The sequence below is a fragment of the Anolis sagrei genome, chromosome 2, assembly GCF_037176765.1.
Source record: "Anolis sagrei isolate rAnoSag1 chromosome 2, rAnoSag1.mat, whole genome shotgun sequence".
Taxonomy (NCBI): Eukaryota; Metazoa; Chordata; class Lepidosauria; order Squamata; family Dactyloidae; genus Anolis; species Anolis sagrei.
Window position 1 is genome coordinate 143,803,745 of NC_090022.1, and position 16,667 is coordinate 143,820,411.

Sequence of the window (16,667 nt, forward strand, 5' to 3'; positions counted from 1 at the left end):
ACTTTGTTATTTGCCAAATCAAGAAATTTGGAGAGTTCTGGATTCTAGAGTACCATGCTGAAGGCACAACTAAATGTTAAAAGCAAAGGTAAAGGTTTCCCCTGACATTAGTCATGTCTTACTCTGGTGGGTGGTGCTCATCTTCATTTCTAAACCAAAGAGACAGCATTGTCCACAGATCTCTCCAAGGTCATGTTGCTGGCATGACTGCATGGAGCTTTGTTACCTTCCTGCAGAAGCGGTACCTATTGATCTATTCACATTTGCATGTTTTCAAACTGCTAGGTTGGCAGAAGCTGGGGCTAACAGTGGGAGCTCACCCCTCTCTCCAGATTTTAACTGCTGACTTTTCAGTCATCAAGTTCAGCAGCTCAGCAGTTTAACCTGCTGCAGCTACCAGATCTCCACTTGGAGATTTTGTTGATGAGATACAATTCAGAGATACAAAATGTGCAACATGAAAGCCAAGGTGGTCATGCTTAACCTTTCCCCCAAATATGACTTTCTATCTAGAACTTGCCCTCCTTTGTTTTCCCTTCTCTGAATTTCCAAAGATGCTTCTTGACTCTTTCAAAAGCCCATCAGGAACTTCACGAGGGAAAAAGAAAGAAGAGCTACAAGAGAAAAGCTCAAGCTTTACCTATTCTTCACTTCTTCACTCTACCCCACTCCCCCATATGGCTTTTCTCCAACATAATCAATTGTTTGTGTTTTGCAACATTTTTTTGCATCTGATGTTTGGTTCCGGCTGTGACTGAGCATCCTTCCAAGAGGGGCCATTAGTTTCAACAGCAGAAGAAACCTACATACCTTTTCCAAAGGCAGCACAATGTAGAAGACCTGGCAAACAAATCCAGGTCTTAGCAAATCATTCATCAAGTCTCAAACAGAAAAAAAACATATTTCTCCTCTGATTGAGATGATAAACTCACCCTACACCAGAAAGTTGATGGTTGAGGTACAGTGACAAGCAGAGCTTAGAAAACATTCATCTGAAAGCATTGCATTGTTAGAGAACTATTGGAGGGCTTACACTGATGAACATTAAACATTGCAAACATGTTATTAAAATTAATTCATTTATTAAGACATAAAAAAATAAGACCAGTATTTTCAGGGAAGACAGAAATACCCAACTGTTTTCTACATTTTTCTGTTATGTTTTGAATTGCCAGAATTGACGCAGTGGGTTAAACCACTGAGCTGCTAAACCTTCTTGACCAAAAGGTTGGATGTGAGGGTGATCTGGCTGTGACATCTGTCACCCCATTGATCGCCAGGGTTGATTCGGCTGATCTGGCTGGCTAGGCAGGTGTCCCCTCCCTCCCTCACCACTCCATGTGTGTCCCTCCCGAAGCTGCGCGCTCGGTGGAAGAGGACGACATCCCAGGTAAAAGGTTGCAGGTTCAAATCCAAGGAGCAGCATGAGCTTCCACTGTCAGCTCCAGCTTCTGCCAACCTAGCAGTTCGAAAACATGCAAATGTGAGTAGATCAATAGGTACTGCTTCAGTGGGAAGGTAATTGCGCTCCATGCACTCATGCTAGCCACATGACCTTGGAGGGGTCTATGGACAATGCCAGCTCTTTGGCTTAGAAATGGAGATGAGCACTACACCCCAGAGTTGGACATGACTGGACTTATTGTCAAGGGAAAACATTTACCTAACCTTAGAATTGCTTTGTATTGCATAAACAAAGTTCTAAACACCAAGAACTTTGTTTCCCTGAGTATTATTTTCCTTCCCACAACGTAGCACAGGTCTATCTGTCTATTTGTCACCTGTCTATCTGTGTGTCTGTCCATCTATCTCATACTCCTTCTTATCCATTCCCCCCTCCTTTTAGATGCCCACGTGTTCCAGCATACTTCTTGGTCCCTTCTGAACCTATCTGAGGAGAATAATGATTTTAAATATCATTTTATCAAATTAGGAGTTTTAATGAATTATTTCCAACTTTTGGTGACAATTCATTTTAATGACCAGTAAAGAGCCAGTTTGAGGAGGGGACAGCAGCATTTAAAAATATAACATGAACCATCGGTTGAACATAAACCAGTTAAAACATCAGTTTAAAAGAACATGTAAGAGCAATGCATTTAAATCAGCCAGTACATAATTTAAAAATAATTTTAAAATCATCTAGATAGGCCTGCCAAAAGAGATAGGTCTGTATTAGTGTTTTAAATTCAAACACTGTATTCCATTGTTGAATCTCTTCTAGTAGGTCATCCTACAATCAAGGAGCAGTTTAAGTCCTCTGTGTGACCATTGAGAGCCTAGGCCTGACTGGCAAAAGTAGATGTCCCTCAGAGGACCTGAGTAGGTGGGGTAGGTTATATGAGAGGAGTTGATCCCATAAGTAACCTGGATCCAAACCATGTAGGTCTTTAATGGTGATGACCAACACTTTGTACTTTTCCCAGAAACTAATTGGCAATCAGTGGGTTGATTTTAATATAGGTATAACATGTTCATGCCTAGATATGCAGTTTGGTTGCTATGTTTTTTAACTAATTGGAGTTTCTGAACTTGATACAGAGGTAGCCCAATGTACAGCACATTGCATGAATCCAGCCTTGAGGTGACCAGCACATACTCCACCATCTTTAGGTGATCCATCCAGCTCTAGGAAAGGGCGCAGCTGGCATAAGAGCCAAAGCCAGTGGTGTCATAGGGGGGTGCATGGGATGCAAATCACATGGGGAATACCATCAAAGTGGGAGAGAACAAAACAATCATCTATAATTTTTTTGCAAGTGTTACAGCAGAAAATCATTATTTTAAAAAAATAAATATATACCTGCCATTAGATCTAACTACAGAAACATTTTTGTAAACCCAGCTTACATGTACTGTATCAACACACTTATAAGGCTAAAAGTATTCTATTTACTTTTAATGTGCATGTAGTCCAGTCAGAACTGTCATTATTACCCAGTTACAACACTTTGGATCGTGTGGTTTCTTCTGCATGTACTGCATTCACACTATTGTTTTAATTGTTGGTGGGCTTTTTTTTTTGACCTGCTGATTTTGTTAAACTTTGTGATATGTTAACTAGAATACTGTGGTATAATTGGTATGGGAGGGGGTCCATGAGGGTGGCAACATGAGTTACTGCACAGATGACCCCAATCCTAATGACACCACTGACCAAAGCTTATAATAGGTGTGACAGCTGATATCTGTGTCAAGTTTCTTTAATGACTCTCTAGGCTACAGAAATTGCTAATCCCAATGAACCTTCTCTTGTTTTAATGGTGAACTGTCCAATTGAATGTAGGCAACAAAATCAAGTTATATTTGTGTACTTGAATGCTCTCTGCACTATTTTCCTCCCTCAGCAAATTGATGAGATTTGGCGTGAAATGAGATGGATCAATGAAGCGCTACAGTATGCAAGGTACAAGCAGCCGGCTGGTGGCTTGCCAATAACTAAAATTGTGGACCTGTCAGAAGAACCCATACAAAAGAAGATAAGCTCAACATCCTCCCATCTTGACTGTCTTCCATCACCACCACCTTCACCTGAAACAGAAACCCACAGGAGAAAAGCTGTGAGTGGTATGTAAAAGCAAAATCTTTCTAACTTCTCAATTCTAGATAATAAGACATGAGTCATCAATTGCTTCAGATTCAGAAAATATTGACCATCATAGGCCATAGAGATATGCAGCAAGTGGGTATCTCTGTTGCAAAAATCTCCACTCAGTCCAAATCTTGTGGCTGTTGCCCAAGATGCAAAAAAAAAAAACCCCTTTATTAGCACCAGAGGCCACCAATGACATACAGGCAGTCCCCGAGTTACAAACATCCAACTTTCAAATGGGATGAGACAGCAGGAAGTGAGAGAAATCTACTCCTCATAAGAGAAATTCAATCCTGAAAGAGTTATCATGGGGGAAATGTGCCTCCGGTGAAGCTTTCTCACTAATCCTTGATTGCACGACAAGCCAAAATTATAACAGTGACAGAAAGTGAGCTGAAATCTTCTGAACTGGGGCACAGACAGCAAAACAAACACCATAAGGGTGTTAACCCTTACCTATGCTATCCAAAGATATAGAGGTGGGGAATTGGAGTTACACATTAAAATGTACCTGTTCTGACTTACATATAAATATAACTTAAGAGTAAACCTACAGAACCTATCTTGTTCGTAACTTGGGAACTGCCAATACAACACAAAAACACACTGTGTAGTGGGTAGGATGTGTATGACTGACCGTATAAAATGTTACCACTGGTGTGTGCATGTGCTGATCTCCAGAATCAAGGTAATGAACAACATGGCTTTGTATTACATTTAGACCAATGTAATGGATGATAAATGTAATACAGAGTTTAAATTTAAGGTTTGTTCTCCTGCTCCCAGATGTTGCCAAATATCTGGAAGCCCAGTGAGAAATATTACTTGGAATTGTTGTTGGAGCACAACAGAATACAAAAGAACCAAGAGCTACACCCAAAACTGTAGATAGGTTGTAATGGCTTTGACAAGACCTTTATTGTAAACTCATTCTGCTTCATTTGAGGAATTTTACTGACTTCCAGATGATGGTATCTTCCATTTATAGTTCTACTTCATTTTCCTGCTGCTTCATTCGGCCTGAATCCTATTAAGTAGTTCTAAACTAAAGTAGATCCATTAAAACAGTTCTTGAATAGTGAATCAAAACTTGGGTAAACAGCATTCATCGAATGAGTCTTTTATAATATAGCCTAACAATAGAATTTTGGTCTCCTTTTTTTCTTATCACAGAAAATCTGTTAAGGATGAATTAGCTGTAGGAGCCATGTGTCTCAAAGAACTCCTGTAGTAATTTCATCCTGTTGTTTTGAAAATCTGTGGGTAATCTTGTTTAATTTCATTTTGTTTTAATGTGTTTCATATCCAATGCATAATTTGCTATAGCTCTGGATAGTACGTTGAGATGGCTAATTAATCTCACTGTCAACAATTTGCATTTACTTCCAGCTTTGTGTTGTCTGTCTACATTGTCCAGCCTGCAGCTATCATTATACCTTCGTCTTCTAGTTTCTTGCAACTCAGAATTCAGTGTTCCGTAGAGAAATCAAAAACATTTCAGGGAAAGAGGAGCCCATTTTCTTTCCTGTTTTGGACATCTCTCTTATCTTTTCTTCTCCCCTCCAGCTTTCTTCTTGTAATTAGATAGATGTCAGTGCATTCGTGTAGAAGGATTTTGTTTCCCTGACACTCTTCAATTGCACCCAGGAAATCTAGTTGGAACAGCTATAGTGGGGGAAACAAGTAATGTATTTGTGTTCATGCTCATTTTGCTATACAAGTAGTCCCTGAGTTACAAACAACCGACTTACAAATGACTCATAGTTAAGAACGGGGCTGAGACAACAGGAAGTGAAAAATATCTTCTCTTCAAAAAAGAAATTCACTCGTGAATGAATTATTATGGGGACATTATTATAACACACAAAAGAAGAGGATGCTATCTTGCTTAAATGTACGGGAGAGTGAATGCTATCCTCCTTGCCTTCTCCCTTTGCTGGGAAACATCTTCCCAATAGACAAAGTTCACTTGACTCAGGTGACACCTCATTGGCATTTCAAAGGAAATCCACTCCTGGAACTTCCTCACACGGCTACATTGTTGCAACCATGTAAGAGTATCTCATTACAGACTGGATGCTTGGTTACAAGTAAATGTAGGTTTTTGTTAGGTGAATCTGCCATCAGTTCTGGTGTGTCCTCAGTGTGTTTACCTCACTGGAGCTTTATCTATCCTTGTTTCCTTGATAAGCCCATTTTTTCAAAATCCAACTATCACAGGGACAGAAAGTGAGCTGAAATCTTCTGAACAGGGACACAGACAGCAAAACAAACACCACAGGGGTGTTCACCCTTTCCTGTGCTATCCAGAGATAGATAGAGAGAGAGAGAGAGAGAGAGAGAGAGAGAGAGAGAGAGAGAGAGTTATTCTTAAAAATGTACCTGTTCCAACTTACATACAAATTCAACTTAAAAATAAACCTACAGAACCTATCTTGTCTGTAACTTGGGAACTGCCAAGTTACAGACAAAAGGTTTAAATAAATGAATCTGATATACAGGGGATCCATTCAATTTAGTAAACTACAGGGCTTGGATTGTTAACTGAGTACAGAAACTGGGTAGGGGAAGAATTCCTACAGCATAAAATGATTATGTTGTCAGAACAAAAAAGAAAACAGCAAGGCCAGAAGCAACATCTTTCCAACCTGGTCTGTGCTGCCCCTTCTGGTGAACCATTTAGAGCTGCAGATTCAATGTTTCTCTGGACTACGATGTGTTCCGTAGTGTCATTCAAAATAATTCAGAGCCAGTTCTATGTATTTTTTGCCAAAATGTGAACTAAAAACATTCAATTGGGTATGAGTCATCATTGGAGAAATGTGTGTGGGTGCAGGCTTTGCTGCAGTAGAAGGGAAGAATCAAGGTTAGATGCTATGAACCCCCCACCCCACTCTTTATCTCTCTCATTCTCTCATTCTTCTTCTCTTACTCTCCTTTTTTCTTTCTTACTTGCATTTCCTTCCTTGATAAGGGTGGCCTATAAGGCAGAACTCAAACATCTTGTCTCCTCTTTGGTAGCACACATCACACTAACACAGCCAGAGCCAATCAGGAAAGCTTTTGGTTTGCTGTTGCTGGAGAAGGCATGTAAGAATGAGTCAAAAAGTTCTCCAGTTAGTGAGGGAGGATGCACATGAAACTTTTTTTCCTGTCCCCACAACAACCACTTAGGCAAGCCTGGTCCTTCTTAACAACTCACTTGGGGAACCAATGTGAACTTATTGAACTAAGTCACTAGATTATTATTATTTTTGCAGGCCCCTAAAGTATTCTCGCTCTCCTGGCAGTCTGTTAGTTTCTCCCTCCCCAGATTTGGTAGCTCTACATAAGCTCTCATGTCAAACCTTTTCTTTATCTTGTCATCAGTTAGTGTGACCATATTTGCCTGGTAACTATTACTGGGTTTGATTTATGGTCCTAAATCCAATTGTCGGTCCCAGTGGGGCTTACATAAATACTGACTTACTAACTTCCACCGCGAGAAGATCCAACCAGTCCATACTTCAGGAAATAAAGCCTGGCTGCTCATTGGAGGGAAGGATATTAGAGGCAAAGATGAAGTACTTTGGCCACATCATAAGAAGACAGGAAAGCTTAGAGATTAGAAAATGATGCTGGGGAAAATGGAAGGAAAAACAAAGAGAGGCCGGCCAAGGGCAAGATGGATGGATGGGATCCTTGAAGTGACTGGCTTGACTCTGAAGGAGCTGGGGGTAGTGACGGTTGACTGGGAGCTCTGGCATGGGCTGGTCCATGAGGTCACGAAGAGTCAGAAATGACTGAACGAATAAACAACAAACTTCCAGTTGATTCAGTGGGCTCCCTCTAACTAGGACAAACAGCTAGAGTAAACAAACAGCTACAAACAGTAAAATTTGGACTCCTGTACCTATTCTATCTATCTATCTATCTATCTATCTATCTATCTATCTATCTATGATTTGACCAATGGTCATGTGCACTTACACTTACAGAAACAACACCTAGCAAACATCTGTACAAAACACTGTAGAATACAACAGTTAAAAGTAGGATAAAAATAGGATAAAATAGAGTGTGCGAGGTTCAGGTTCCCTTTGGGCTCTGGTCCTAGAGGTTTGTACCTTTTGTCGACACACCGGGTCAACACGACCGCCTCTGATCCAGCATCTCAACAAAGCAAAAATCTTACATTAAAAACAACATTTAAGATGCCATTCCAAAAAAAAAACCCCACTATTGCATACTGGTTCTCCCTTTTTAGAGGCCTGTTTTTAGAAAGCAGCACTGAAGCATCTAATACTGGCAATGAGGGGCTTGAAGTGAATTTGGAGTGAGGTGCATAAATAGATTCACTGTTTGCTTACAATCTGGAATGTAAGTATGTTACCTGTATTTGCAAGTAAGAAAACCTAGAGAGTTGCTCTGTGGCAGCCTCTCTCTTCTCTATGAGTAAACAAAATAAATCCCAGAAAGTTAGAGCCAGTTCTAGTAATCCTTTTATCCACATAATCCTAATAACCCATTTACCTAAAAAGTTGCAGATTACCCAAAGCAAGGCCTTGGCAATAATATATGGAGCACAAGGAAAGGTATTTCCAGACTTGATCTGATCAGGAAGCTACATCTCTGAGCTGAGTTGTGAACCAGCAGAAAAGTTCATTTCTTTTTGGACATTCCAATGTCAAGTAATGTCACAAGGCCTGGGTAGTTCCACTATTTCCAGGCCTGGACTGCAGTAAATAAGCCCAGTAAACTGTGGGAATACCTACCCCTCACCCCAAGCCCCCAAGCCCCTTAGAAAAATAATAAAAATTGACCCATCCTCCATTAGAAGCCTTAGAGGGCTCTCTCGACATTCCCCGGCCGCTCTCCCGGCGTGTCATTTCTGCATGCCAGGAGAGCCCTCCGAGGCTTCTAATGGAGGAAAGCAGTTAACCAGCTCCCTCAGAATGTTGGGGGGAAAAACAACACAGATCTATGGTATATCCAAAAAAAGGGAAATCATTAAAAAAAGTGGGGGCAGGTGGAAGAAAAACACATCTCTAAATGTATTTTAGAAAATGCATTCAAGTGGTCTCTAGAAGCTTCAAAATGTGTTCACTTAGGGTGGATCCAGACAGCCTTTTATCCCATAAACATCTATGTTAATAAAAAGTGGATGTTTCTGGGAGGCTGTCTACACCTACCCCAGAAATTGTGTGCTTTCTGGTGTAGGTGTCCAGACGTTCTCTTGGGACTGACCCAAGAAAACATCCAGAGGCCCTAGCCCCTCCCCCCCCCAAGCCCCCAGACCCCTTAGAAAAGTAAAAAGAACTTACCCTTCTTTTTTCCTCTGCATTACTGTTCACATGTGCTCAGTAAGAGATTTGGGAGGCAGCTACTGTTTACTTTATCTATCATAGGCACCTGCTACACATGGCTAAAGTAAGACAGGTTGAAGCAGAATCCTATTATTTCCCAATTCAAACTTTTATTATGTTTTTTACTGCAGATGTTGCAACCCATCACTAAAGGTCTAAGTTTCTCCAGCTTTCCTTCTCCACCTATAAATGCGAATCCTGCTATAGACTCCTCAAGTTAGACAGTGAAAGCATTTTTAAAACTTTGATTTAAAGGAGTTTCATGGTTAGAGATTTTGTTAACAGAGGTAGGCCTATATTCAGCAGTGGGGGTTGGAGGGGTTACAATAGTATTTCCTGTCTAGAAGATAGTAGGGCACATAACGTAGGTATGCAGCCTGAAATTAGTAATCTTTTTTGTCTCTTTTGTTTGCAGATTCTCAGCCTTATTCTGATGAAGAAGGTTGCTCTGAAGTGTTCCTTCCAACTGACAGTGATTATGATTCCAGTGATGCATTGAGTCCTAGAGAGCTGGATTTGGTTTATTTGTCCTCTCAGGATATCTCCCATCAGGCAGTGAGCTGTCTGAGTGGCAGTGCACCAGATGTCCTTCAAGTCAATGATATCAAACCCTGCCTAACTCCAAAACAAAACCCCAAAGTAAGCAGCACGGCAGAGGCAGATGTCGACCAGCCTACGGAATTCATGCAGAGCCTGTCAATAGGAGGTCTGTCGCCGAAAAGTACAGAAAAGAATCCAGGCCTGAGGCAACCATTGAGTTTCTTAGGTAAGAAAAAGCATGGAAAACATCAGCACTACAGTTACTTCAGCAGACAGCACCGTTGGCTGCGCGTCCACAGTGAGACCCAATCCATGTCCCTCTCTGAGGGCCTGTATACACCACATCTCACCCGAGCCACAGAGTTTTCACAAGAGCCTACCTTTGGTGAACAGATAAGCATCTCTATTGATTGTCCACGCACCACTTTTTTACCTCATGCTTCAAGCCTCCCAGAAGAAGGAAAGGACAAATACGAGGAACTTAGGCCAAGCATCCACAGGATATATGTTGAGCCTTTCAAGAGTATGCTCCCCAGTGAAGATGGCAAATCCTGGGCCTTGAGCACCCAGCCAGTAGGAAATGAGAATTTGCACAGCCCCACAGACCAGAGAAAGTTCTCAGAAGATCGATCCAATTCTAGCATCACTGAAGTATTCAGCAGTGATCTTTAGGAACAAGTATTGCACTGGAGAGCACCTCCACAATCCATATGTGATTACAAGTATTCCCAACAGAGCATTTCTTCAAAACAGCTTCTACGTCCAAAGGTTCCAACTCATGTTCTCTAAGACCGTCACCATGGTTTTCTAAGACGGCACATGCAAAGGGGGTTGCAAATATGTCTGTTTGCACAATCCTTTCTAAAGTTGAACTGGGCATTAGGAACTTATATTTGGTTTTAGCAGAGCAGTGAGGGACATTCTCCGGGGAGTGTTTTCCATGTGGGTCTTTTAAAGAAATTGAAATGTTTCCTGAAAGACCCACCACCACAAAGTTGCAGTTATTTCGTCCTCATTTATTTGTATTCATGGCCTCTATCAGATGCTACATTGACCCATTTTTTAAAAGATTCATGTAATCATACCAATCAGACTACAAGGTATCACAAAAGATTGACAAGGATAATTCACACATGACAATGGATAATTCACTCATGACAATGATTCTCATGCTGAATTGATTTCCTTTGTCGTCGGTGATGCCATGAGATGACATGAAATAAATTCTGTCACTATGACAAGATTATTCATGCTAGAAAGAAGATCAGTCTAAAAAATAAAATGGCACCAGCACTGCAGCCAGTTAGGCCTCTAAAGAGGCTCATGATGGGGACAGGCACAGGAAGTACCTGGCTTTGCACTGGAAGGTAACTTTTCTCTCTAGTACACCTGTGGTAAAAATACTCATAAGGGTACCTTCCCAAAAGACATTGAAAGGGATAGCAGGTGGTGGGGTGGGGACCTAGGAAAGAAATGCTAGACAAAATAGCCTTTAGTTTTTGTTCTGGTCTAAATTTGAATATCTATACCATGGAAGGATGTGTTTGACTTTGAATTTCTCAAGCTTCAGAACCTTAAAGGGAGAAATATTGTCTGAGGACATTTCTCACCTACGGAATTAAACTGATTGCTCCCTTTCCTATGGAAGTTTTTCTCTACCACATTAGTCAATAGTTCACAAGATACCCTTGTGAGATAGAGGGATGCCGACATAGCCAAGTGACATCAAGAAAACATGATTTAGTAGCTGAAATACAAACTCTGGATCATGAGTTGGCAATCCTGTTTCCAGCAAGACTCTCATCTCACCCTTTATATCTTATTATTATTAGGCAATGAGATTTGGCCATGTATTCCCATTTTAAAAGAAAAAGAAAAAAAAGAAGGATAACAGTGCGAGAAGCTAGAGACTTCCATGGCACCATATCAATTAATTGCCTTTGGCTCTGGATTTCACTCTGGAACTTAAAGAATCTATTAATATTGCTGAACCTTATTGCCAAAATGGCTTTAATAGTTGGGAGAGCAGATTCACTATCCCACTGATAAGCAATCCATCAACTGTCTCTAGATTGGAGAGTTTTGTTAGTACAGCCTGGAAATCATGTTGAAGACCAAGGTTTGTAGTTTTTCACAGCATGTTTTTAAGGCACGCTTCTGAATAACTGAGCCTAACCCTGTAGTTTAGTTTTAATTTCTTAGTAAATACTATGATTCCAGGTTTTGAAATGTAACCTGACCTTTTGGAATAATTTAATGTGAATTGCCCTTTGTTGACACAATTCCACAAAATTCATACAAAATTCATGTAAGGTCACAGCTTCCATGTAACCCTGCAGAAAATCCCTGTGGGTAAAGTAAAATTGTTTAAGCATGTGCATTTTTTTGCTGTAGAGGCTAGAAATCTGATCTTTAATTCATTATTACTTAGAGTTTGGATAATGAAGCAATCTATGAAGTCAACTGAAGGGTGAAATTAATCTCAATTAACTAAGTTGAAAATATAGTAACTCTGCCTGAAAATAATAGCAGTACTATTGCAGACTAACATTTCCCAAGAAAGACAAAACAAAAGTTGATTCCTTTGACCACAAATGCACACACATACATCATGTTAGTTCTGGCGTCTCTACTTAGCTAATACTATAATAACCGACAAAATACAACATTTTCATGTCATTCTGAAAATATCAAATGCATTAGTCATCCCTTGAGACTGAGGACAGTACTTTTTGAGAATGGGCAAACAGGCTTCTATAATGCAGTATGACCCCCATATTCATACAGGATACATTATAAAACACCATCACCTGTGTATACCCAAAACTATATTTGAGGCTGAAGAATAGAACTAGAAAGGACCACTAACAGTTCTGGGGGTGATATTATTTGGACCATGGGTAGGTGAAATTGCGCGTATCGAGTCCATGGATAAGGGGGTTACATTATATCACTCAGAAATAATCACAAATATTTCTCCTATAGGAGTCAACTTTTCTTCTCACATGTATTCTGGCTATATTTTCTCAGTCAACAAATTTCTTAAATTTACTTTGTTTGTCTTCATTGTAGATATAATTAAAGACAGGCATCAATCCGCCATGCACCACCCAATCAGTATTGATGACTGGATCAGTAATGATTGGGTAGTTGTTAAAATTAGCTTCCTTTGTCTTGGTGTCTTCAGCACCTTTTTAGGTATAGATTCCACCAGCCCTACACAACATGGCCAAAGATCAGGAATGTAATCCAATTGTAATCCAAAAATATCCAGACGCCACCAGGTTGGAAAACACTAATTAAAACGCATCCAAGATAAACAGTATTTGCAAGGTTTGCTAAAGAGACTGATTTCCTTTTTTATGAGGTACAGCTGAAGCATAATCTGAAGAGTCAATGGCTAAAACAGCCACTAGGTGACATTCAGAAATATTTTACTTGAATTATAGGGACCCCCTTTGGGGTTAGGAACCACAGTTGAAGAAGCAGTGTTCTAGACAAAAGCACCCCCATGCTGCCCACCTTCTGACTACCCATACAATAAAGGTAGCCTAATTTTGTACACATGTATATTCTCAGCACAGGCATCCCACACAGAAAGCTGTAAATTACTATTTCATTGCTGAAGTGTAAATATTTTAAATGGAGCCAATGAAAGACTCAAAGTGATGGGGAGGGAAGAAGGGGTATGGGGGGGGGGAGGCTCCATGTATATAGGCAATGGAATTTTTTATCCAGAAAGTTTATGCTTATGGTATTTAACGTGAAATGTTTTGGAAAGAAATGGTGCATCTTTCTATTCCTGTGTTACACACAGAGACACAGAAATGCACTTAGTTGCTGGTCAACTCTTTTTAAACACATGGCTCATGACTGTTATGTAATATATATATATATATATATATATATATATATATATATATATATATTCAGCGCCTTAGTAACAACAAGGACGTAGTGTATTTGAAAAAAGATGCTGCACTGCCTGGAAACTTCTTCGAGCATTCTGAATTCAGAGTTTCTCCAAGGTGTTGAACTTTGCCATCAGCAAAATATATTTTTAGAACAGGCTCCTTGTGTGTTTGCATGTTGTGGTTTATAGTGGCAAAATCTAGCAAGATTTGTTTTCTTCTTGTTTTCAATCATTGCACTCTTACTCTACGAGGCAGGAAAATGGAGGCCTTCTCTTATGATGCTGTTATGTGACAAAGGTCAAGCTCCCCTGAGTTGGTGGAGTGATCGGCTCTTTTATTGGCATGTAGACTCAGCCTTTCAATTTTCAGCAGCAGCAAAAACAAAAATTGGATACTCTGTGGGGTTCCAAGAACTATATCGAGGAGCAAAGACATTTATTCTGGGCAGAGATGGAGCATTCATGCTGCTGACGGGTTTTTTTTTTAAGGGCAGGGAAATATCTAATGGGCTTTGAAATAAAGCTAACATATTATAAAATGATAATACAGTATGATCCCTATGTCCATGGAGGGTACATTCCAAGACCTGCTGTTTATACTGAGACCATGGATAATAGCGGCTAATATATTTGACTATACTTTGGCTGGAAACATCATAGAATCACACTGGAGGATCTAGAAAGGACCACAAACACTCCTGGGAGTGGGTGTTTTTTGTACCATGGGTAAGAGAAACCATGGACATCAATTCCATGAATAAAAGGGTTATACTGTAGCTTATGCTGCTCTGCCTCAGCTTTTTGTCTTGTGGTGTGCTGGTGCATTTTGTTGAGGCTAGAGAAAAAAGAGTCAGATGTGTACTAAAAATATTCATTCATGGGGTGAGCCAGAGTAGCAAACAGGGTGCATTATAGGATAATAATCCTTTTCTCATTATCATGCTCTGTGCTTGGTTTTGGATGAAATTGCCAAGTCAGATAAATAAATAGATATATTCCATAGATGCCAATAGTGATATTTGAAGGCCTTCATGATTTGAACTTTTTGACGTGCTGTCATTTCCATGTCCTCGCCATGCAGATTCCCAGGGATCTGTATAGTGTCATTACTGGTATTGTTCGGATTATTGGGGCTTGAGAGCAAGAGAGGAGTGGATATGAAAAGAATATTAGTACATTTTCCCAATCATCAGTGGGTTTGCCCTGTATTGCTCTTGTTGTGAGCTTTGGAGTCCTTTCTGACTTAAGGCAACCACATCATAGGGTTTTCTCAGCTAGAATTACTCATTAAAGGCTTGCCATTGTTTTCCTCTGAGGCTGAAGAAGTGTGACATGCCCATGGTCACCCAGTAAGTTTCCATGGCAAAGTGGATTTGAACCATGTTCTTCCACAACTTCATCTAATGTGCTGCCGGAATTGTGGAGATTCTGGCAGTACCCTTCAGGAGGCTTGGGGAACCTATCACCCCACTGCATAGTCCAACTCACTCAAGTTCCCATCCCATGGGAAGAGTTGACCACCCACCTTCCCCCTATAGTTCCTGGTGCAACACAGGAAGCCTCCCGTAATACCACTATGGCGGCACGTACCAGTTCAGCTTCCCTTTAACCACAGAGCCCTGCTGGAAGTAGCTGTGCATTGTGGAATGGGACCTGGCAAGCTCCATGTATAAAAGGAAAGCAACCAGAGCATGTTGTTGAATTCATCCCTGTTTAATAAGTTCGTAAGTGTCCTAGTCCAACAGAGAAAAAAAATGTTTGGAAATAAAAGTTCCCAAAATATGAAAAATATTTGGAAATGCACAAAATCTTCATGTAATTATATCCATTAGAGAACAAACTGTTGAAAAATATTTCTATCCCTAAATGTTTTTGAAGAAACAGCAATGCACTTTTTTTCCAAAATAAGAAGTAGCCCTTTTAGGAAAATGGAGCACCTGCTAGTTCCCGACTGAATGGGGGTGAGAGGCAATGCTGCAGCCTTCTGAGATCCAGTCTTCCATTCCATCCCAGTTGATCAATGTCTCCTGAGTGGTCCAGGAGCCAGACAGCAGGACTGTCTTGCTCAGCCTATGGAAGGAATGCAGACATGTCAGCAGCCATCAATGGCACAATTTATTCCACTACTACGTACATTTCCTGAGCTGAACTGAGCAGTAGGGAAAGTGCTTTCCACTTTCTTTCCCTCTACCCCAAGTTTAGTTGGAGAGGATTAGACTGAGAATGGGGGGAATATCTAATAATTGCCTCACTCATTAGGCAGAGATGTTGGTAGGAAGGTGGTAGCAGCAATCCATGACCTGATCCCCTTTATTGGAAGACCCTGTCCTTATCCTCTAAACTAGTTGACTATCCACAGGTATTGGGGGAGAGGGCAACCCATCTACAGTATAAGATTTGTCTGAGATTACTCAGTTTGTCTGTATGGAATGGAGGGGCTCTACTAGAATGGAACAGTGAGACTAATATATCTTTCAAGTGTCCAAGTTTTGCAGGGACATTCCCCTGGATACCCAAGATGTATCATATCTGATTTTAGAAACAAGCAAGGTTGATTAACCCTGGTTAGTACATTTATGGGAGACTTCCAATGACTACTAGGCGTCATAGGCTATATTCCAGAGGAAGGAACTGGCAAACCACCTCTGAGTATTCATTGCCCAAGAAAACCCTATGAAATTCATGAGGTTTCCACAAGTCAACAGATGCCTTGAAGGCACAGAGAGAGGGGGAGAAACAGTCAAGGATGCAAGAAGTGCACCACAATTCTTTGAAATGTCTCAGAGGATGTCAGGACAAAATATATTGACTGTGCAATGCATCTATTATTGGATGCAAAGTGTCCTGGGCTGAAGCTGTGTATTGCTATCCAGCCTTGTTTTGTATATAGCAGTTTGGCTGTTTATTGAGTGTTCTTGTTTTTTATTGTAAATTGTTGCTATCCATGCAACTGAGTGTATGTTTAAAATTTCAACTTTGGTACATTAAATGCACAATTTTGTGTGCTTAAAAATTCTGTATATACACAGATGAACAATGACTACTGTGTTAAGTGTTATCTGGGGATTTTGCATCCCAAACAATATTTCCATGTATGCATCTCTAAAAATATTGTTTAAAAATACTGCTGTATCAGAGATGCCTCTTCATTTCTGTGTTTTGGGAAGAGGTTTGGCTCTAATTTTCAATGATATGTATTTTTGATAACTTCAAATATAGGAAATACTATTTTAAAGAAAAAAATTGATCAGCCGAAAAAATATGAAATCTATTATAG

At 40.2% G+C, this 16,667-nt stretch overlaps 1 protein-coding gene across 1 annotated transcript in view; it reads left to right on the top strand.

Annotated features, from left to right (window-relative positions):
* ANKFN1 (ankyrin repeat and fibronectin type III domain containing 1) overlaps nucleotides 1-11,334 on the top strand; it is a 124,787-nt gene extending 113,453 nt beyond the window's left edge. The window contains exons 18-19 of the mRNA XM_060763984.2: nucleotides 3,348-3,567; nucleotides 9,353-11,334. Coding sequence (XP_060619967.2) covers nucleotides 3,348-3,567; nucleotides 9,353-10,149 — 1,017 coding nt within the window. The 3' untranslated portion in view covers nucleotides 10,150-11,334. The remainder of the gene's footprint in view (nucleotides 1-3,347; nucleotides 3,568-9,352) is intronic.
* Nucleotides 11,335-16,667: the final 5,333 nt, after the last annotated feature.